At 48.1% G+C, this 23,142-nt stretch overlaps 1 protein-coding gene across 2 annotated transcripts in view; it reads right to left on the reverse strand.

Annotated features, from left to right (window-relative positions):
• Nucleotides 1-23,142, reverse strand: part of PHIP (PHIP subunit of CUL4-Ring ligase complex) — a 2,061,705-nt gene that overhangs the window by 1,534,705 nt on the left and 503,858 nt on the right. For both annotated transcript variants that reach the window (XM_078648101.1, XM_078648100.1), the window contains exon 20: nt 6,645-6,768. In XM_078648101.1, coding sequence (XP_078504227.1) covers nt 6,645-6,768 — 124 coding nt within the window. The remainder of the gene's footprint in view (nt 1-6,644; nt 6,769-23,142) is intronic.

Genomic DNA, 23,142 nt, shown 5'->3' on the forward strand with positions numbered 1-23,142 from the left:
GCTATGAGTGTCCTTGTGAACCTTTAATAACTGGACACAGATGCTATGGCTAAAAACGGACTACAAGAGTCGTGGCTGGCTAGGAAAATTAACCCTGCCACAGCTCGAAATGTGTGGTGAGGGATGTAAGTGGTTAAAAGGTCGAAATGTTTCACGCCTGTAGACTCCTAAAGGATGCGTGGCGTTTCGTCAGGACCAGGGGAAGATAGCGGATATACTCTGAAAATGAAGGAGACGGTAATAAGGGTGTCCTAAAGTGTACCGTCCCTGTATAATCGATTCAAGGATATCGGGGAAGGTGGACAAAAAATCTAGAGCAAGAGAGTTTGTCTTTCTAGCGAACCTCTAAGGGGAAAGTGTGGCGCATCCACGAGAGCGCCCAAACACAGCTGTGACAGTGGCGGAGGAGAGTTACCACCAAATCGGTGCTCAAATACATGGGCCCTACCCACGTCCGGATGCCCCGGATGTATTTGTAATGCAATAAAATACCACTAATGTAGTCCGGTCCTAAATAGGAAACTTAGACAGCTAGAGGGTTTCTTCTCTAGAAATCTGTGAGTAATAAGTAGGTCGTAAATTCAAATGTAGTTTGCAGGCATTTATGAGAATTTCCTCCTTTTTTTGCAGTTTTATATAGGCATTTTCAAACCGAATTGGAGCATTTTGCACGAGCACCAGTTACGTTACACAAAATTCACGTGTACGGGGGGGGTTCAAGTGACTTGACGTAGGGAATACTAATTTTTTTTTCATGACAACTAAGTCGTTCATTTAATAGTGGGCACTGCCTAAACCTTCAATGCTATAACCGATTTTACTGCGGCGATTACAGCGTGCTGCACCTCGGCCATGACTCAATGTGCCAGTTGTCCTCGTCCACACAGCAGACTGACGTCCTCTGCAGAGCACAGCCTGATACCATATTATTTCATGTTTATAGCCAAAGTTACAGACAGTATGCGCGTCTGCCATGTGGCCGCCCCATTCCAGAAGTGACGCATCTGGCACCACTGTGAAGTCTGTCCGGGAAGGGAGCGAGATCTGCTGTTGACCCACTCCTAGCCACCACTGCAATTGGTATGCAGTGCCCTCTGATATCTGGCAACATTGGACAGATCCCCCAGATGCTGTGCCCACTGGAACTTCAGGTCCCACTGCAGAGCCCGCCCGACATGATCCACCAGTAGGAGGCCAGAAGGCCCAGCAGCCTCAAGGTCAAGCTCACAGAAACGTGGGATAGAGGTTGAAACATTGGTATCATAGCCTGAATATCCCGGACTCTCTGCTCGGGAGGGGAAGCCGAAACTGCGCTGTATCCAGAACCGCTCTGATGAAAAGGGGATTCTGAGAGGGAATCGGGTGCGGCTTCGGCTCGTTGATAGTGAACACCAGCAAATGCAGGAGGTCCACCGTAGTCTGGAGGTGTGAGAAACAGCCTGGGGCGAACCCGCCTTTTACAGCCAGTCATCGAGATAGGGGAAGACTGGAACCTCTGATCTGTGCAGATGAGCTGCGCCCAACACCATTACTTTCGTGAACACCCGAGAGGTGCTGGTAAGGCCGAAGGGGGTACAGTGAACTGAAAATGCTCGTGGAAGAAAGCATCCTGCAAGTCCAACACTATCATCCAGTCTCCATGGTCAAGGTCCAGACAGGACCTGAGCCAATGTCAACATTTTGAACTTCTCCTTCCGGAGGCAGCGGTTGATGTCCATGAGATCCAAGATAGGAGGGAGGCCTTTGTCGTTCTTGGGCACCAGGAAGTAGTGGGATTAACAACCACAACCTACTTCTAGGACAGGGACGCGCTCAAAAGCTCCCTTGGCCAAGAGAGCCGTAACTTCCTGACGGATAAGGACCAAGTGATCCTAAGACATGCGATGGAGTTTTGGTGGCATAAAGGGATGGGAATTCTCAAAGGGGAGGGAGTGGCCCCTTCGGACTAACGGCAAAAAGCACCTGTCTGACGTGATGTTGCCAGTGGGGGAGGTGATGGTGGATTCTGCCCCCCACTGCGCAGAGACTGGATAACTTGCGCTGGCCTGTGGCCCTGGGTGGAACATTGTGGGGCACCCCTTCCGTAGCCACAAAGGGGTTTAAGGCAGACTGCACAGGACAAGAGGTGGCAGCAAGGCCCAAGGATCAGGCCTTAGCTCTAGAATCCTTGAAGCGCTCGAGCGCACTGTCCGCCTTGTCGCCAAACAGGCGATGGCCATCGGAGTGCATTTCCAAAAGAGTCGAATGGACATCCCCAGAAAAGACAGTAGATCTCAGCCAGCGTGGAGCAGTAGGTCTACTGACGTAGAAATCTTTCTGCCCAGTGAGTCGGCGGTGCCCAGTCCACATCAGATGGCAAACTTTGTGGCATCTCTCTCCTCCACAACCGCACAGGAGAGATTGGCCCAGGCCTCCTCCAGGCATTGTGACAGCACTTGCGCAACTGTGTTCCACACAGAGTGGGTTTAACGGCCCAAGAGACATGCAGTGTTCACCGACCGCAGTACTAAGCTGGAGGAAGAAAACCTATTGCCAAGATGGTCCAGCTTCTTGGATTCCCTATCTGGGGGAGCAGAAGGGAACACGCTGTTGGATGTTTAGGCTTGGAACACCAAGCCTTTGAGGGAAGGGTGTTGGAAGAGGAAAATAGGGTTGGGCGGTGACGTTGGGCAATCATCCTATTCACAGGAGCCCCTTTGCTGGGCCGAGGGCCTAGAAGGATGTCTGTGAGGGCCTCATTGAACGGCATCAGGGCTCCGAAAAGGCCGCTGCCGGCTGAAGCACCTCAGTCAGGAGATTAGTCCTGACTGCCACCGTAGGATGCTCAAGGCCCAAGGCCTCAGCCGCCCTGCGCAACACCACAGCATCGGAGGCTCTCTCCTTCGTGGCCACTGTAGGGGGAGAAAGCATGCCAAGGTCTGGGGAGGACCACTGGCCTCACCCAGTATCTCTCGTCTACCAAAGAGCAAACAGACCCCTCCAAGTCCTCCTCACTCTCCTCTGGCTGCCACTCAGGGCAATAGGGAACACCAGGGTAGAACAGTGGTACGAAAGTACTGGTCGGCGCCGGTACCAGTGTCAGTTGATGCCAGTCTGGCTCCATGTCCAAATCGAGGGGGAGGCCGGAGTCAAAGCCGTCCGGGGACACAACAAGCATCGTAAATGGCAGAGGTGTCAACATCGGGTCGTGGTCACACACAATTCTAAGGTAAGGGAGCTATAATAGTCTCTTCCAGATATAGAATGCAACATTTCCTAGCTGTCCTTAAGGACAATTTCTATTCTATTAAGGAGGATTATTTCCATCCTTGAGTCTTAGACCTGAGATTCCCTCTGGCTGTAGGTAACCTTTATATGTGGAATACTGCCTTGTTTAATATTGAGAATTGATTTGTGGCCATCATGGTTTCCTTGTGTTGGTCAATTATATTTATGCATGTTGACTTATAGACACTGTATTGCATAACTTGGTAATATTAGTGATGCACCATGGGGAACCCATTTATATTTCAGATAATGAGGTGTCCAAAACAAGATTAAGAGTCCAGGAAGATATGCTATTCATCACACGAAGAAAGAGGGAGAATCACTAGTACAGAAAGACTATATTGTTGGAATGGGACACTACTATTGGTCTAATGTTGTTGTCTTTTTTTTTCTCTCTGATTTTTTCAGATGTTCCTTGGGAAACGTAGTCAAGATGTTGTTTATATGGCTGCTATACTAAAATAAAGTACAGTGAGAACGGCATAATCCACGCCTTCATGTCCTTAATAGAATTGAAACATTCCTTCACAACAGCTAGGAAATGTTATAGTATCCATCAGAATGTTGCTTTAGTATCGCTTTAGACCTTCCTCTGTTGATTTGTCCTGCTGGCCAGCAGTTGTAAGCAGGTGCATGAGTTTTGCTACAAAGGTTAGTATTTTTCATAAAGGTGTAGCTATCACAAAAAAGGATTTTTTTTTAACTTGTCTATGTACCCCAGACTCTGGGATAATAATTAAGGACTTCTTCAGTCTCCAAGCTATCAGACCAATGTGAGAACCTGGAAGCCCCTATTTCCATGGGGTATTGGGCTCTAGTGAATCTCTTAAACTTCACAAAGTTCCAGGCCCAGACATTTGTACTGATGGGTTTTATAAAACCGTATGAACATTATTTGTACCACCTTGTAAAACTCTTCAATATACTATTAAGCAATTGGAGTGACGCCTATGATGACAGAGGTCAGTATGTCAATGATACTAAAACAAGAACACAACCTTAAATTAAGACCTACATAGGAATTAATCAGACAAATACTGAATATGGTAATACAAAAACTTTGGCCACAAGACTGTTCCAGGCCTCATTTCCTCAACCAATCAGAATTTTGTAACAGAGACAGACCCATAATAATTCAATTCAAAAAATGTAATCCACGAACAAAAAAAGCTATTAAAAAAACCTGTGCAATACTTGCAAACCTCAATGCAGAAAAGGCCCTCAATCAGGTAGATTTTAGCTTTTTGGTCAGAGTGATATAGAGATTCGGCTTTAGCTTGAACTTTAGGCCAATGTATATGGAAGGTTACAAATAACCTATATCAAGAGTTTCCGTGAATGGAGGAACTTTGTGTGCATTTTCCTTAAGTGGTGAAGGGGACTTCTCTGGGGTGCCCCATCTCACCCCTATTATTCACTCAGGAGAGAGGATATGGGAATAAAATATGGCCCCGACATACATAAAATAAAGCAATCTGCTGACTGACTTTATCCCAATACTCCAAACACTACTAGCAGAATGCAAAAAATGTAAAGTCTTACATTTTAAACTTAACCCTGTGCAAGAAATAGTACACCAGATCAAAGAGCAGGCTCTATTCTGCTGGGCATCTTGAAACATTAAGTATTTGAAAGTCAATTTTACCCATACCTGACCGACCTGTACTATAATTCAACTTTATGCCCTTATTGGCATCCTTATGAGATGACTTCCCTAGGCAGACACCTATATCTATTTCTTGGCCGGGTAAAGTTAATACAGTTAGAATGAATATCCTGCCAGGAGCGCTATAGCTACAAGCTCTAACAATTAATATTACAGATGGGTTTTTCAGGGACCTCAAAGAAATGATCCAGAGGTTCGTATGGAAAGGTAGATGGCAAACACTGACTTACAAGACCATGTGTATTCTCGGATAAGAATGGGATCTTGCCCTGCACGGCTTAATTACACTGGGTGGCCCAATTATCATCTCATGTGTACAGGGCTTTAGTAAGCCTTACCTTACGGGATCTTTCATGGAAAGTCATACACAATAGCCCTGAATACTTATCTAGATACCCCAAGTAGAACTACACAGAAAGCGTGGGACCACATAAATGCAGGCCCATTCATTTTAATCCAGGTTTCACTTCAGAAATGGCGCCTGGTCCCTTTTTAATGCATTATGCATAGAGGCCTGCCTTTGAATAGCAGATTTGCTCTCTTGTGGAACAAGTAAAACATTTTAACATGTAGAAAGGAATTTAATTTAAAAATGTGGCCACTAGAGAACCAAGATGCAATGAAACATATTTTAAACAGATCCAACAGCAAGGGTGTTCTCAACATTATTTAATTTCTTGATTGAGGCACTCTTCACACAGGTAATCTAGAGAGAAATAGACAGGCAATAGGATGAGAAATCTTGTAGACCCAGTGGGTTAGCACATTACAGGACACACAGTGTTTTGGGCACAGAAGAACAATATGAAGTAATATGTGATTGGCATTTGTACCCAACAAAACCATCTCTGCTGGACAGAATGCTTTTGCAAGGTAATAGAACATATGGCAAGACTGTCCACACATTAAACGCTTCAGGTCAGAATTACTGGTGGCAATGTAAACATTATTAGGATATCCAAACTCAAATGACATGGCCACTCCCCTACTGGGAATCCATTCTAACTACCTGGCATACCAGTCAAAAGTAGATAAAATACTCAACTGGAATGGCCAGAGAATAGCAAAAGTAACAATCATAGCTCACTGGTAAAAAAAAAAACACTTATCACACAGTGCATGCTCAAGTGTGGAATATAATGGCAATGGAAAAACTTAGGACAAAACAAAGGCAAACTTCCAAGATATTTTGACATGTTATGGAGTCTCTTAGTGACTTACTAATCAGGAGGCCTTTCCTCATCAACACGCCCACCTGCATTAAGAGCTTCTGATCTATTTGTTATTGACTTTAAATGGGGATAACTGGCTTTGGTACATGTTGTACCTCCTGCATAAACTAGAATCTGATGTAGGTCTCATGCCACCCTAGTATGACTACTTGTACGAAACACAATTACAACAATGATAGTAAAAGAATCTGACGGTTTAGCTTTAAGTAATAGTAGATGAAATCCAAGGGGAATTTGTTGAGTGGGGCAGAGTAACAACTTACATATTTGCAAAAAGGCATACATTAAAAATACGTTGTCAATGATTTTACATTTGGATCCATGTTATTATCATAGCTTTGTTTATGTGACCTGTAAAACATTGCCGTTGTCTGCATGAAGGTAGTTGATATTTCTTCCCTTTTTGTATGAGTGTTAATGTGAAAACTAAGAGTGACTAAGTAAAAAACAAAATATGGTAACTTTTAGTCTTTTCATACCTTCATGGAAAAACTCCCTTTATTTTCCTTTGGAACATGATTTGCAGTATGTTTCTTTTTCTCCTCAGATCTGTACATATGTATTTCATCTTCTCCCTTTGCAGTTCTCCAGTATTCCTGTTTACTAATGAGAAAACCACATTATTACATTTGAGCATAACAGATTTCTTTTTTACTTCTGGGTAAATGCAGTTTTCCAACACTAAGGTCAGAAGAGTTGCTAATTTTGAAAAATTCACAATCAGATTGGGTAAACTGAGTATAATAATAAATTAAAACTGTTAAAGAAAATCTCATTAGCGGCCAACCATTGTGTGCATGGACAACCAACTGGGTTCATTTCCCTAAAACAATAGGGTGTATAATTGTCGGAATCCTGTTTGGAAGGCCACAGGGGAAGCAGCAGCTACTTAACCTTTTCCCTCCTGAGGCGGAAAGCCGGGAGGTCTCCTCTCTTTCCTTTGGCAATTTTAAATCGAGTGTGTTGACTTTCGTGTTAGTCACTTTTAATTGAATTTCTCTGCAGCTTAGGATCGCGCTTGTGCTGTAAGCGTGCTGCTGCCTTGCCTCAGACTTCCCAGCGCTTGTAAGCGCTTCGCCTGCTCCCTCCTCCTTGCTTGGGGTTTCAGACCGCCCTCGGCTGAGTATTGACGCCGAGGGCTGGGATCTGACTTTGGCTGACATCTTGGGGGTAGGACTCTCCGCCCTCGCGCTCTAGTAGCGTTATAAATAGTTCCTCCCTCTCTCCGCGCAGCGGGCGCGTTCTGCGGACGCGCCGGATAGGCGCCGGAGTCGTGCCAGAGTCCTGCCCGTCTGCACCCGGAGGCGTGTGGTGTGGCAGGTTCTCTTGGTCGGCACTTCCAACCCCCTGCAGCACTATGCTGTCATATACATCCAAGGAGCTCCATTCCCTACGCTTTGGCAATAGGTCGTGTTATTCAGTTTTTCCTGGCCGCTACAGGGGCAAACACAAATGCCCAGTTTGTAATTGGCATCTTACCAGCGTTCTCCCTCACACTACCCATGTGAAGGGCTGTAGCATTAAACATCTTTGCTTACTCCTTAACACCAGGTCACTGCACAGACACACTCAGGAGATTTTCGATCTGCTCTCTACGAATGACCCCTCTTGTCTTATGCTCACCGAGACTTGGCTGAATGAGTCCTCCCACCCGGACATTGTGGCAGCCATTCCATCTGAGTATAACATCTATAGACAAGACAGAATTAAGGGAAGGGGGGGAGGAGTTGCCCTGGTTGTGAAAAAATCTCTTTCGTGTGCACTTTTGTGCACGGAAACCATCATGGGTGCTGAATCCCTTGCCTTTACCCTGTCCTTAACACCTCAACAAACGGTGAAGGGTCTCGTAGTATATAGACCCCCGGGCCCTGTGGGTTCCTTTTTTGAGGATCTCCAGCAGGTCCTGTCGGTTCTTGTCCTGAGGTCGGAGCAGTGCATACTGGCGGGAGATTTTAACTTCCACATGGAAGATCAGAGGGACCAGGATGTCAATAAGCTGTTCGATATCACGTCTGCTTTGGGATTGCTCCCTTACCTTTCTGGCCCGACACATGACAAAGGCCACACATTAGACCAGGTCTTTTCTACCTCCCCAATTGCGGTTACTGCTCTCATGCCGGTACTGTGGTCTGACCATCTTCTTGCCCATTTCCAAATATCTAGTACGGAGAAACCATCTGCCAGGGCCTCGAGACAGCTGGGTAGTAGCTACAGGGCGTATCATCGGGTGACTCCTGATTTGTTAGCTCAGGCCCTGGTGAACCATCCTCCCTCGTATACGGGTGATCTGGAGCATGATCTGGACACCCTGCAGTCCTGGCTCTCAGCTAGATTGAACGAGTTGGCTCCTCTACAGCCGCCTAGATCTGATACTAAACGCTCTACGGCCCCATGGTTCTCGGCAGAGTTGGCCCTTTCCCGGAGACAATGTAAAGTCGCCGAACGGGCCTGGAGAGCCCAATACGATGATGAGGCAAAACGAACCTACAAAACTGTGATGAAATCCTATCATGGCTTAATCCTACAGGGTAAGAAGGACTACTTTTCTAAAAAAATTGAGGAAGCAGCCAACTCCTGTAAGGAGATCTTTTCGATTGTACGAGAATTTACGACCCCGCGTGCGACTATAGATCAGGAGATTCCAGATGAGACCTGGGCTGACACTATTGCTAATTTTTTTACAACTAAAATTAGGCAGATTCAGGACTCTTTTTCTCCGAGACCAACAGCTGCCGAATGAGATAGTCCACCAGACGATCCCTGGTCCGGTTTTGTTGAACTTTCCGCCTCTCACGATCTCCTCATCGTTAGATCTGATGAGGAATCTCAAATCAGGATCGCCGTGTGATCCCTGCCCAGCTAAATTCCTAGCTAGAATGGCGGATGTTATTAATCCCCTAGTTAATCCCATTCTCAACCTTTCCTTGAGTCAGGGGATCCTGTCTCAATCCTGGAAACAGGCCATGGTGATTCCTCTCCTTAAAAAGTCCAACCTTGCCCCGGAAGCCCCGTCCAACTATCGACCAATTTCGCTCCTCCCTGCACTTACTAAAATCCTCGAGAAGCACGTCCATAGCGTGCTCTCTAACTTCCTGGAGTCGAATGAACTGCTCCATGCGTCGCAATCGGGCTTTCGATCCAACTTAAGCACCGAGACGGCGCTCCTGGAAGTTTCTGAGATTGTGAAGGAGGTGCAGGATGATGGAGGCAGGGTGATGTTAGTCATGTTAGACCTGTCGGCGGCGTTCGACACCGTCCCCCATGAGGATCTCCTCGCTAGACTACAGGACATCGGTCTGGGGGGGACGGTGCTCAGCTGGTTTCGTTCCTTCTTGGCCAACCGCCGACAAACTGTCTGGGCCCCACCCGGTTCTGCCAAAATGCCGCCATTGGGAGGCGGAGTTCCCCAGGGCTCAGTCTTGAGTCCTACCCTATTTAACATCCTCATGACCCCTCTGGCGGATCTGGTGGAGTCCTATGGGGCCCGGATAGTCTCATACGCTGACGACACCCAGCTTCTTTTCACCTGTTACAAGAGCGAAGAATTCGATGGGGAAAGTATCCGTGAGTGCCTTGGGGCTGTTTTCAATTGGTTCCATCTGAACAGCCTCAAGTGCAACTCGGATAAATCCGAGATACTTTTCTTCGGATGCCCTGTTGAACCGGATTGGCATGGTTGGTGGCCTGCTGACAAGTTCCCGCCAGCCCAGTCTTCTAAATGGGCCAAGAACTTGGGAATTAAAATCGACAACGGGCTCACGCTTAAATCCCAGGTGGCAACCTTGACTGGGACCTGTTTCGGGATCCTCCGGATGCTCCGAAAGTTTTTCCCTTTGCTGTCTGTGGAGCATCAGAGAATAACTGTTCAGGCCCTCATTGGATCCAGATTGGATTATGCCAACATTTTGTATCTGGGTCTTCCAGAATACCTTTTACAGCGTATGCAGGTGACCCAGAATGCTGCCGCACGAGCAATTTTCGGCCTACATCGCCGAGCCAGTGCCTCTAACCTGCTACAATCCCTCCATTGGCTTCCGATACGGAAGAGGATAATGTTCAAGGCCTTGACATTAGCCCACAAAGCACTGCACGCCACGGGTGCAAAATATTTACAGAAGAGGCTGAACTTTTATCAGCCGACACGTTCCCTACGATCAGAGTCTTTAGCACTCGCTGTAGTCCCACGTACTAAGAAGGCACGTCTGGGAGGGCGATCTTTCAGATTTCTGGCCCCTCAGCTATGGAATTCCTTACCATTGTCCTTACGACTCACATCCAATTTGCTGGCTTTTAGGAAGGGTCTTAAGACTTGGTTATTTGCTGGGTAGAGTTTTGTTCCCCCTTCTCTTTTGTTGTTCTGCCAACTGTTATGTTCTTTTTTAGTCTCCTTTCTGGGTCTGGAGCATAAAGCGCCGGGACACTCCTTTGGAGTAGCCGTTGCGCTATACAAGACCCATTAATAACATAACATATAACATAACATTACTTGGCTCAACCGTGGGTGTTGAGGTCTTTTACTCCTGTTGCCCCGAGGCCTGACCTACTATGGATCCTAAGCAACTGGGCCAAGTGCCCATTTCAGCACTTGACTCTCCGGGATAACATGGTCCAAACAGTCCCAAGGTTTCCGTGGAGGGATGTGGATACAGGGAGGGAGGGGAGGAATGTTAACAAGGGCTCACAACTTAACATGCGTACAGCAGCAGAAATATAGGATTGCCCAGTCAAACAACTACAGGCCTTCTGAGGTCAAGGTTTTTCTGTAGGTGGTTCACCAGGTCATCCTCATCACCTTGCTCATAAGTGATAGTGGCTATTCCTTATTTAATGTAGACAGCATCCAGGGTAAGCCCCACTAGAAGTCAGAGTCTCAAGAGATGACCATGACTATGTTAAAGTTAACAGTGTTCCATCGCTGCAATGCTATCCACACCCGCTGGACCGGAGTTCCTGATCGCGCCCTTATCGCAGGTGCTGAAGAGGCAGCAGCTGATTCAGGTGAATTTGCTGCACGTGGCTCAGCAGAGCTGTACATAGCAGTCTTCGAGTTCCTCACATGCAGTTTGCCACCACTGCTCCTCCTCCTTATAGGTTAAGTCTCTAGTCTGTTTCACGGAGGAGGGGCGGAGAAGAGGGTGCAGAGGGTCTGACACAAATCCTTCATCCCAATGTAGTCAAGCTGGGACCCCACAACAGCCTCACAGTGGATAGGATTTTGACCAGGTCACGCATCTTGCTGGTCCTGGTGCCACCCCACCCTCCCGGCATACAGGATCTCCATATCTTCAATGCACATGGGCTCATACCGATCCAAACAGTAATGTCCTAGGTAGAAGCCCGTCCTGGCATATTGGATCACAGCTCAACACCGCAAAAGAGCTACCGCCCTCACAGCATAGCAATTTTCTCACAGCGGCCCCTCCTGACATACGAGGTCGCCGGCTCCTGTTTGCACACGGGCTCCAGCCAAATCGCAATGATGTACAAGGTTCACTTCACTGCAGTGCTCCTCTGGCATACGAGGGTCACTAATTCCATCCTGCACACAAGCAATGACCCGATCAGTGCAGCAGCTGCCACCTCACAACTCGCAAAGAAGTCTACTTGATAGCGCTAACCACTGGATCTCGCTTTACGCTAACGCTCTGCTCTACCTTACAGAGCTCACTGTTCTTGGCAAACAGGCAGGCGAGCAAGGATGCTCCAGGCTAGGTGGTTTTAGGTTCCTTAGGTGAGGTCCCCTCACCCAGACGGAGAGATTAGCAGGCCTTGGCCCCAAGTCAATGTCACAGCAAGCAGTCTTACAGAGCTTGCCCTTCTCACACAGCCCATCTGGCTGTTTGGCAGCAGACTTTTTTGGGGGTCGTAAGCTCCCCTTCTTATAGTCCATTTCCACAAAACAAAAGCGATTTAGAGTCTGAGTCTTTGAAAATTATATTGGGGGGATCTGCTTCCTTTAGGGATGCCCACTCATCTGCCCTCTGTTCTTCTTCAAATTAGTCTCGCGCAGCAGGTGCGACTCCAAATCTGAAAGCCCTACAACACAGGCCCAGGGAGTGACTAGAATTCAAACCTGGATTTCAGACACAGTGATCTGTATATCAAAAGGTTGCCCCAGGGCCTCAGCCCTACTCTTTATGATTCTTTTATCAAGCCCATCTCCTTCCTGAGATACACCCAGGCTCCTTCAATGTGACCTCTCTCTCCAAATCAAAGAGCACCCATTGAAGTGTGTAGTTGAAGGCTGGCTCTCCATTTTCTAGAGTGCCCCACCCATCTAACAGGAATGCAACAATACACACATCTGTATGGGGGGAATTTCTCTACCTTCTCTTCTTATGTTTCACCATGCAGCCCTAAGTTTCCAAAATGGAAGCCAGGGTCCTCCGTGCATTGTACCATTCACAAAGCACAAGTTATTTGCCTTCGGTAACGATATAGCTGTGAGAAACAGTAGTTAGTGTTAGATTCCTTACCTTAGAATATCCCTAGGCGTCAGACTGGATCCGCAAAGTTTTCGTCAGCGGTACCCCTGCACGTCAGTAGGCGTCGTCCGCGGTTCCGCATCCGTCGTCGTGATCGCCAGGATGACGTCGGAGTACTTAGACGCCACCCTCGCCCGCTGACGTCAGTTTTGTACATAACTTTCCATGCCAGTAACGTGGAGCCATGATAGAAAGTGACACTGGTGCCATGAAACTAGGGCCCTGAAAGGGATGTCCTTAACCCTAGATATCGGTTCGCAGAACGTGGAGGATGGGTGGGGCGGTAAGGAATCCAACACTAACTACTGTTTATTACAGATATATCGTTACCGAAGGTAAGTAACTTGTTAGTGTTAGATTCTTTACCTTAGAATAGATACCCCAGCAATACCAACCCCGGTGGTGGGTCTGCAAACCAAGATCACACCAGAAAGTCCTGGAGAACGGAATGGCCGAAAAAGCAATCTCTCCGGACTTGGCTGTCCAGGTAGTAATGTCTAGCAAACGTGTGCAGCGAGGCCCACGTAGCTGCCTGGCAGATGTCCTGCAAGGCGGCTCCCTGACCCAGGGCAGTAGTAGCCGACGTAGCCCGAGTGGAATGGGCGTGTAGCAGCCCAATAAGAGGCTCCTTTTTCGCCAAAGAGTAGCAAACCTGGATGCACAAGACGACCCACCGAAAGATGGTCTGCTTGTGCACCGCCCGTCCCTTCTTTGTGCCCACGTAACCAACGAAGAGCTCGTCATCCACCCAGAACTGGCGTGTGCGATCTAGATAGGAGAGCACATGTTTTGGGTCCAGACGGTGGAGCCTCTCTTCCTCCTTCGAGGAATGCGGAGGCGGATAGAAGGTGGGCAAGGTGATGGACTGCCCGATATGAAAGGCTGTGACCACCTTGGGCAGGAAGGAAGGACGAGTCCTTGGAACAACCTTGTCCGGATGGAGAGAGAGGAAAGGAGGTTTAGAAGATAGAGCCTGGAGCTCACTCACTCTCCTGGCAGTTGTGATGGCAACCAGACCTGCAGTCTTAAGAGTCAGAAGACTGTTATGAAGTGGCTCAAAAGGAGCGCACATCAGATAAGTTAGAACAAGATTCAAGTCCCACTGAGGAATCACGAAGGGAACAGGAGGAATCATGTGTGTGTGATGCCTTTCAAGAATCTATTTACAACAGGGGACTTGAAAAGAGATGGCTGATCAGGAAGCATTAAGAAGGCTGAAATGACCGAGAGGTAGCTCTTACTAGTGCCCAGAGCAGAACCCTGCTGGGCAAGAGAAAGAAGGAAGAGGAGAACCTCTGAAAGGGGGGCAGAGAGTGGATCAACAGTCTTTGCTGTGCACCATTTCACAAATTTGTTCCACCTGCAGGCGTATACCGTTTTTGTGGAGAGACGCCTGGCTGCCAGAATCACATCACAAACTTCAGGAGGCAAGTCAAATGGCCTCAACTGCCGCCACTCAATCTCCACGCATGTAGGTGGAGACTGGATAGGTTCGGGTGGAGGACCGTCCCCTGCAGCTGCGACAGAAGGTCCTCCTGAAGAGGCAGAATAATCGGGGGATCGACTGACATGCTGAGTAGCTCGAGATACCAGTATCTTCGTGCCCAGTCCGAATCCACAAGGATGACTTGGGCCCGGTCTCGCCTGGTCTTCTTCAGCACTCTGGGCAGAAGTGGTATAGGCGAAAAGGCGTACAACAGACCGCAGCTCCACTCGCGACGAAAAGCGTCACAGAGCGAGTGCCGCCTTGGAAATTCCAACGCGCAGAACTAATGAGATTGCGCATTCTCTTCGGTGGCGAATAGATCGAACCAAGGCTCTCCCCACTGCTGAAAGAGACCTTACGCCACGTCAGAGTTCAGACGCCATTTGTGATCCATCATGCACCGGCGGCTGAGTTTGTCCGACCTGGCGTTCAAAGAACCTGCCAGGTGTTGAACCACCAGGGTGACGCCCTGGGGTTCCAGCCATTGCCAGAGGCGCAGAGCCTCCTGACAAAGGGTACCCAACCCCACCCCACCCTGTTTGTTGCAGTACCACATGGCGGTGGTGTTGTCCGTTAACACCTGCACTACACTTCCCCGGACAGGGGGAAGGAATGACTTCAGTGCAAGTCAGATCGCCCACAGCTCCAGAACGTTTATATGGAGCCGGGACTCCGCCGGAGACCAGAGGCTTCTGATCTCCCTCTCTCCCATGTGACCCCTCCATCCCAGGAGGGACGCATCCGTCACCACTACGCGCTCCGGTAGTGGTAGGGAGAGAGAGCTGCCGCTGACCCAATCGCGATTCGTGAGCCACCACTGCAACTGACTCGCAGGGCCCTCCGAGATCAGGACGTGCTCGGACAAGCTGCCCTGATGCTGTGCCCACTGAAACTTCAGGTCCCACTGCAGAGCCCGAATCCGCCACATGGCGTGATGCACCAGAAGGATGCAGGAGGCCATCAGCCTTAGGAGACGCATTGTCAACCTGACCGAGACTCGGGATAAAGGCTGAACGATCGGAATCAGAGCCTGAATATCCCGAACGCATTGTTCGGGGGATAAACCCGAAACTGCGCCGAGTCCAGAACCGCTCCAATGAAGAGGAGCTTCTGAGAGGGGCACACGTGTGACTTCGGCACGTTGATGGAGAACCCCAGCAAGTGCAGGAGGTTGCCGTAGTCTGGAGGTGGGACTGTTTGGAGCGATCCCGCCTTCAACAACCAATCTCCAAGATAGGGGAAGACTGAAACCCCTTATCTGCGCAGATGAGCTGCGACCACCGCCTTCACTTTCGTGAACACCCGAGGGACGCTGGTAAGGCCGAAGGGGAGCACGGTAAACTGAAAGTGCTGATGGCCTACCGTGAACCTCAGGTAGCGCCGGTGGGCTGGCAGGACGGGGATGTGGAAATACGCGTCCTGCAAGTCCAACGCTACCATCAGTCTCTTGGGTCCAGGGCAGCTAGGACCTGAGCAAAAGTCAGCATCTTGAACTTCTCCTTCCAGAGGAAGCCGTTGACGCTCCATAGAACCGAGGTAGGGCATAGGCCTCCTTTGCCCTTCTTGGGTACCAGAAACTAGTGGGAATAGCAACCACGTCCTACTTCTGGCCCAGGAACGCGCTCGATGGTCCCCTTGGCCAAGAGGGCCGTAACTTCCTCCTGCAGAAGTTGCAAGTGATCCCCCGACATACGATGATACTGCGGTGGCATGGCTGGAGGGGTCGCCTCGAAGGGGAGGGAGTAGCTCCTTCGGACGATTTGCAGCAGCCACCTTTCCGACATGATGGTACGCCAGTGGGGGAGGTGATGGGGGACCCTGCCCCCCACTGGCATCGAATGGGCCTGAAATGCCGAACTAGGAAGGCTTATAGGCAGATGCTGTGGGGGTGGGGGTGGACTGACCCTGCCGGTGTCCCCCGGAACCGCCACGGCGGTGACCGCGTTGAGACTGGTTCTGCGGCCTATGGCTTGCTTGACGTGTGGGGGCGCCCCTTCCTTGGCCACGACAGGGACGAAAAGCGGACGTTTGCTGGCGTTGGCCTAGGCCCAAGTACTTGGCCGTAGCCCTGGAGTCCTTTAAACGCTCCAGCGCATTATCCGCTTTGTCGCCAAGGAGGCGACGGCCATCGAAGGGCATGTCCATGAGCGTGGCCTGGACATCCCCCGAAAAGTTGGTGGACCTCAGTCAGGCGTGGTGGCGAACCGCCACTGTTCTTGCAATCACTCTACCCAGCGAGCCCATGGTGTCAAGTCCACACTGGATCGAGTAGCGTGTTGCATCCCGCCCTTCCGCCAGGGCTTGGGCGAGCCATGTCTGGTCCTCCTGGAACTTTGGCAGCACCTCCGCAACTGTATCCCACGGAGAGTGGGTGTAACAGCCCAAAAGGCAGGCGGTGACTCGAAAAGTGATCATAAGAGATCAAAAAAGTTAGTAAAAAAATGACACGAGTACTGCTCTTCCCGGATCTGCGCTTGCTGGTGCGGAAAAAAGAAGAACTGACGTCAGTGCACGAGGGCCGCGTCTAAGTACTCCGACAACGTCATTCCGGCGATCACGACGCCGGACGCGGAGCCGCAGACGACGCCTACCGACAAGCAGGGATACTGCTGACGAAAACTTTCTGTATCCAGTCTGACGCCTGGGGATATTCTAAGGTAAGGAATCTAACACTAACCTGTTTCTTTCAGATGCACACATACACCCAGTGCATGTATACCGCAGACACTCATTGCACAGAACTACACAATTGATGTATTGTCCCACTTGTACGCAAACCTACATCCAGTACATGCACATAACCTAGGTGCCCTGCTCAGTGCTGTATTACATTTATATTGTACCACTCACATGGGCGCGCACACACACACCCAGCACATACATATAGCATAATGCACTGCACAGCACAACTTCTTTAAAGTAATGGTCCACTCATAGGCACACACACACCCAGTACATGCACACAACATACACGCACTGCACAGTACTGCATTATCCATGTATCATACCATTCACAAGCACACACACTGCAAATTTAAACAGAAGGGCTGAGCAGCACTTCTGACTAAACTGATATAGGCCAAGGGGGAGTTAAGCACACAGCAGCGTAACATGAAAATGGATGAGCCTGTATACCTCACTTCCGTGATACATGTTAAATAGACCTGTTCACTCCAACTGATCCCTGCACTTGTGCTGCTCAACTCCTGGTGAAGGCAGTAGTCTTCCACCACTGTAAGTAGCGCTTTGGACACTCTTCCCAGTCCAACAAGACCGCAATCCGTGAGGCAGGTCTATGTCATGACGCGCAAGCATGGTTTTTGTTTGCCCATGATAACAAAAATCAGTATTAGGGATCCAGACCTCAGTAAAGTTGGGGCGCTCATGGCAGGGGTGCGCATCCATTACTATGAGGACTTTCCCGTCCCATCAACACATTCGCTCCAATTACTCCAATAGCAAGGAGGCAGTCGGTGTAGTAATTGAACTTTTCCTCACTACTAAGAAGAAAGGGTAAACTACTCTGGACATGTCAAGGTTTAAGCTTTCATTTTATAACTCAAGCTGACCTAAGACCTTAACATAACTACAATTCGAGTAATCTATCGCCCAAGCGGAGTAACAAAAAAAAAAATAAAGACATTTAAAATAAGCCAATCAGGATCCCAGCTAAACCCCAGTGCTGTCGTCCTTAAGTTGCTATCTGTAGAGCGAAATCCCATAAAACATGTACCAAAGTAAATATTCTTCAAGCACACCTTTTTTGCTCCTGCCCTGCCACAGAATGGAATAATTAACATTAATGAGCAAACTTCCAAAAAACAGTCAAACACACACTAACACCTAAGAATCATTTAGGACATAAAATACAGCTACAACGCCAAAAGCAGTGGATATATAAAGCAACCACTGCCAGTACACATCATATTGCAAGTCAATATTAAAATACACTTTAAGCTTGCGGTGGGGATATTTAACATCCCATTAATCTCAAAGGGGATTTTTTTTTTATGGTCAGGACAGGAGGCATGCATTATGCTATTTGAAAGCTTACTCAGAAAAAAACAAGTCTTAAATCGGACTGTTGAAAAACAGTCTGAGGACCAATCAATATAGCCTGGAATCTTTCTAATCTATAGGACAATTCATAGTGCAACAGATTGTTTCTGAACCATCTTTCTTTTCTTTGCACCAGAAAACTGTATAGATAGGGCACTTAGGATCCAACCAATGAAGCCTTTCCACTTCTTTAGAGGGATGCAAGCAAAGGTAACCTTTTGAGGACTGATCAAGCAAATTCAAGTAGACTGAAAGGACTAGCAAGAAATCCTTAATAGTGGCCACGGCAAAACCATGCTTGGCTAAAGAGAAGACAAACTAAAGGACATCAGATAACAGCCTGCAGAACATAAACAGTTTTTTCTTGCACCAGGTGACGAACGTGGAAGAAAGGCTTGTAAAAAGGTGTGAAGCAGGTAACATGACATACACAGCCTCTGATGGTAGAACAAATCCTCTCAGCTGGTTCTGCTCATGCCTCAAACATGAAGGTGTAGAATGGGGCAGTTCAGGTGCAGAACTGTGCCAAGCTGATGGGACAGCAGATCCTCCAAAAGAGAAAGCCTCAGAGGAAGGTAGACGCTGAGGCTAATTCAGGCTATCAGACCTGCTTGACAGTACAGGGTCATTAGACTCAGCTGTGCTCTGTCCGGCCACACTTTCTTCATGACTCGCTGGATAAGAGGATGCTGCGGAAATGCATGAGAGGCTAGACTCCACCACTGAGGTGGAAACGCCAAAGAGCACAAAGTCTAAATCAACCTTATCGCGATGGATGGAAGAGACACCTTAAAGGCCACACCACGAACACTCCAAAAGACTAATGTGATGGAGCTGCAAATGGCATATAAGAGGCCTTTGATCTACCAGTCACTGAAGTAACCTCATAACAGAGTGGATGCTTTCATCACCACTGATGCCTCCACAAAATGGAAGACCAGCATGCCACACTTTAGATAGGGTTCCAAAATCCACCACTAAAGGTCTTGTTCCACCTCGTCGGATATCCAAATCCTGCCTGTGAGGAATCCCTTAATTGTGGGTTAACTGCAGTCAAAAGTGCCATAGATGGACCCAAATGTGTCAAAGAAGATACAAGATGCTAGAAAACCAAGCAGCCTTACTGCTGTCAAGGCTGGGATCGTAGCTCTTGCCTGGTGCAACAGGATCAGAGCCTGAATGTCCTGGAATCTTTGTGGCGTTGGAAAACCTTTCATGGTAACCACTTCCTTAATACCCTATAAAGGGAAGGCCGAGACAAGGTTAAAGATGGAACTTGGACTTGTTGATGTAAAATCCCACAGCAGATAGTAACAGTGGTCAACTGAAGATTGTCCTAGACTAGTTGAGGAGAGCAAGTGGTTGAACTAAAGGAATATATGGACTCCCAAATTGCGCAGATGGACAGTCAACACCGAAAAGACATTAATAAGGCCTGAGACACTAGTGCCAGGCCAAGGGATTGGATGATAAATTTGAAGTGGCCAGACACCACTTCAAAAAAGAGGAACTTCCTGTGAGCTTGCAGGTTTGGCACATGAAGTACGCCTCTTGCAGATCCAGGGACACGATCCAGGCCAGCGAGTCCAAACCAGCAGTATGTGATCATCTATCATTTTGAACTACTCCTCCTTGAGGAACAGGTTTAAAACAGATTCAAAATTGGTCTCCAGTGCCAGTTCTTCGTGGGCACCAGAAAGTACCAGGAAAAGCAGCCAGAACTATCACTTCTGGGGAAAGAACAGAGACTGCAATCCGAGCAAATACGGCCAAGAATTGTGAGGGTGGATGCACAAAAAGATAACAGCATAACCTTGTGTAATAATTTGATTGACCCACTAGTCCGAAGTGGTAGGGTGCCAGAGTGGTAGAAATTGATTTAGTTCTATACTTGTACTTACAGGCCCCAAACATATGTCAGACGGTAAACTATAGAGGCTTAGTCACAGTAGCAGACAAGGAATAGGTCTGCTGCTGCTGAACTCTTCCACTGCCACCAATCCTACTTGTGGAGCCACAAAAAGTTAAACTGTCTGCTAAATGGGCAGCAGGGGCTGCATCCGATAATCAGCAACATTTCTGGAATATCTGCCAAACTGCTGACAGAAGTGGCAGATGAGTGAAAGCAGCCCCCAAGAATGAGACTTAGGTTTGCTGTCATTAAGGCATTTTGTGCAGAACATGCCTTCTTACAAAACAATTAAGCCACATCAAAGTGCAAGTCTGTGTGTGACCCCTTGGACACACACATAAAACTATGTAGCATACATTGAAGCATGGCATCTTGTTACAGACCTGATCCCATAGCCTGTGTTACACAATATGTGGTATCTGGACCGCCAAATACATTTCACTATGTCCAGAATGTCCTGTACAGGTGAACGATTATGTAATTACAAGACATCAGCCAGCATCAATCTAATGAGGTGAGAGCAAGTCGTCTGAATCCTCATCATAGTCTTTGTTTCTGGAGACCGGCTCAAGACATTGAACAGCAACAGAATCAAAGCCAAAGAGGGACTCCACCCTCCTGAAAAACTACCTTTGAGGCATGGGAACACAGGAAGTGTCTGCCTCAAACAGAGCTTGGGATTTGTGATTGTTCAGCAAGACATGGGACTCGCTCTAGATGAAACCAGTTCTGGATGCAAAATCAGAGCCAAAGTGGGATCCAGTACTGATGCCTCTAATGCAAAATCAACAAGGAAACAACCAATAGAGACTGCTGCAAAAGAGTGGAGGCATGGTCTGGCACCGGAGGCGAAAAGGGCCGACTTCAACCAGGGTAATTCGTTGTCAGGGGAGAGCCTGTAGGCTGAAGCCAACACTGGATGTCCTAGCAGATCCACGGAACCTGGATGCAAACCAGAGGAATCCAGAGCCATAATGGCCTCTGGAAAGGCTATAATCAGTTGCCGAGTCCAGATGGTTTGGGGGAAAATTGGCACACAAACTCCACAAAGATGATCAAATCCAAGTGGAATGTCAAAGTATGACTCAGGTCTTTAGAGTGTAGATTATTAGAGACTTCCCTGGAGCAGCAAAGAGGAGAAGCGCTTCCCTTGGACATTTTGGATTTTATTTTCAACTTGTTTCTCAACTTGGTCTTGTCCGAAGATAAACAAGACCAGTAATGGCCCTGCAACTTGGAGGTGGATCTCTCTAGTTCTTGTGATCAGTGATGTGGAGTTCAGATTCTCACTCCTTGAAGGCCTTCAGAAGCATTAGGGAGCATTTGTCACAAGATTTGGAGTCATTCTTTGTACAACTCCATGAACCATATCGCTTTGCGGCACAGAAAAAAATGTGTCATTTAAGTGGGTATGACATTCCTGCACAGACTAAGATTTTTGGAAGAAAAAAACTTTGGAAAGAAGCTGAAAAACTGAAGGAGCAGAGCTTCAAATCTGTGTCGAGGGGAAAATGAGGAACTGACGTCAGGACCAGGGTAGAGCCTATAAAGCAGGTGTGTGTGTGTGCAGGTGTGTGTGTGTGTGTGTGCAGGTGTGTGTGTGTGTGTGCAGGTGTGTGTGTGTGTGTGTGTGTGTGTGGTGTGTGGTGTGTGGTGTGATTACACCACATGTCTGTGTGCAGAATTATTGCACAAGTTTGGCAACTGGAGGAATTCACATGGTGAGAAATCTCCAGTTACCAATATCCATCAGAAAGGATTGTTCATCAACCCACCGAAGTCTTGGAATTAATCTTTTTTCCAATGGTAATATAGTATATATCTTATCAGACCAATCAAAGAGCTGAACAACTAACACTCACTTGCATGATGTCAAGCAAAAAGGCATCATCAACATCACTAAAACATCTTTCCTGGATAAATCCTAATTAGGCAACTGGGCACCTAGCTTGCCACTTTCCAGTGACCTCCAGTTCCTGCTTATTCCAGCTTGATCCAGTTGCCGCCTTTTGACCAAGTGACCTAGCTACTGCCCGGGTATTCCCACTCATCGTTCTTCTTGCCAACAGAAGCCCCATCCACCCCAGGACCTACCTCACGCAGGCTTCAATAGGTGTGAGCAGAGAGCGTGCTGCCTGTGCCCCAAAGACAAGACAGTCTGCACCAGTCCACACCTGGGCCGCACCGAGCCCAATGGCAGAAACTTTGGCCCACGACCACCCAACACAACACCACAACCACAGCAGCCACTGAAGCCAACGAATGCAGTCACTACACCTCAGTCATCCTCTGTGACCACAACACCCACAGTCAAAAACCCTGCTGCCAAGCATCCCCTAGCACCACCGTAGGAGATTTCTTCTGCACTAATTGCGATTTCACCTATGTCACCTTAGACACCAACACCTCCACCTCCAAATACCCGCCGCACGCCGCTACCACCACCACCACCCCGCACCAACTGTCCGCCATGCTCCTCAATGTCCAAATCCTCGGGACACACTCTACCGAGTTCTCCTCAACACGAACACACCCAACCTTCCTCTCCTGATCAAATCATGCCTCAAACCAGTCTCCAAATTAGATATTGCCGCATCCATCCCACCCACCTACAAAACCATACACCAGGACCGAGCCCTCAAACCATAGGGCCAGGCGATAAGCCTTGCTCTTAAAATTCACATAATCTAACAGGGTATCTAATTTAGGATCCAAGGGACATGACACTCTAATACCTCTCATACCTTACAAGCTAAGGCATGTGAACTAATCTGTGTCCACTTGATCAAAAGGAGACACAGCATGGCCAATTTAATGTTGACCAAGTACCCAAGTAGAGTGTATCAGTAAGGGCCTCAATAAATGGGAGTAGAGGCTCAGCACTTAATTTGCCAGGCTGTAATATCCCCATCAGAACATTTGTTGTAACTTCCTGAGTAGAAAGAGGATGATCAAGAACTTCACCACCCTTTGCATGGCCATAGCAAAGGAGGCATTGTCTTCCTAGGCAGACCAGGTGGAAATCTAATCCAGTG

The sequence above is a fragment of the Lissotriton helveticus genome, chromosome 6 (genome assembly GCF_964261635.1).
Source record: "Lissotriton helveticus chromosome 6, aLisHel1.1, whole genome shotgun sequence".
NCBI classification, from domain to species: Eukaryota; Metazoa; Chordata; class Amphibia; order Caudata; family Salamandridae; genus Lissotriton; species Lissotriton helveticus.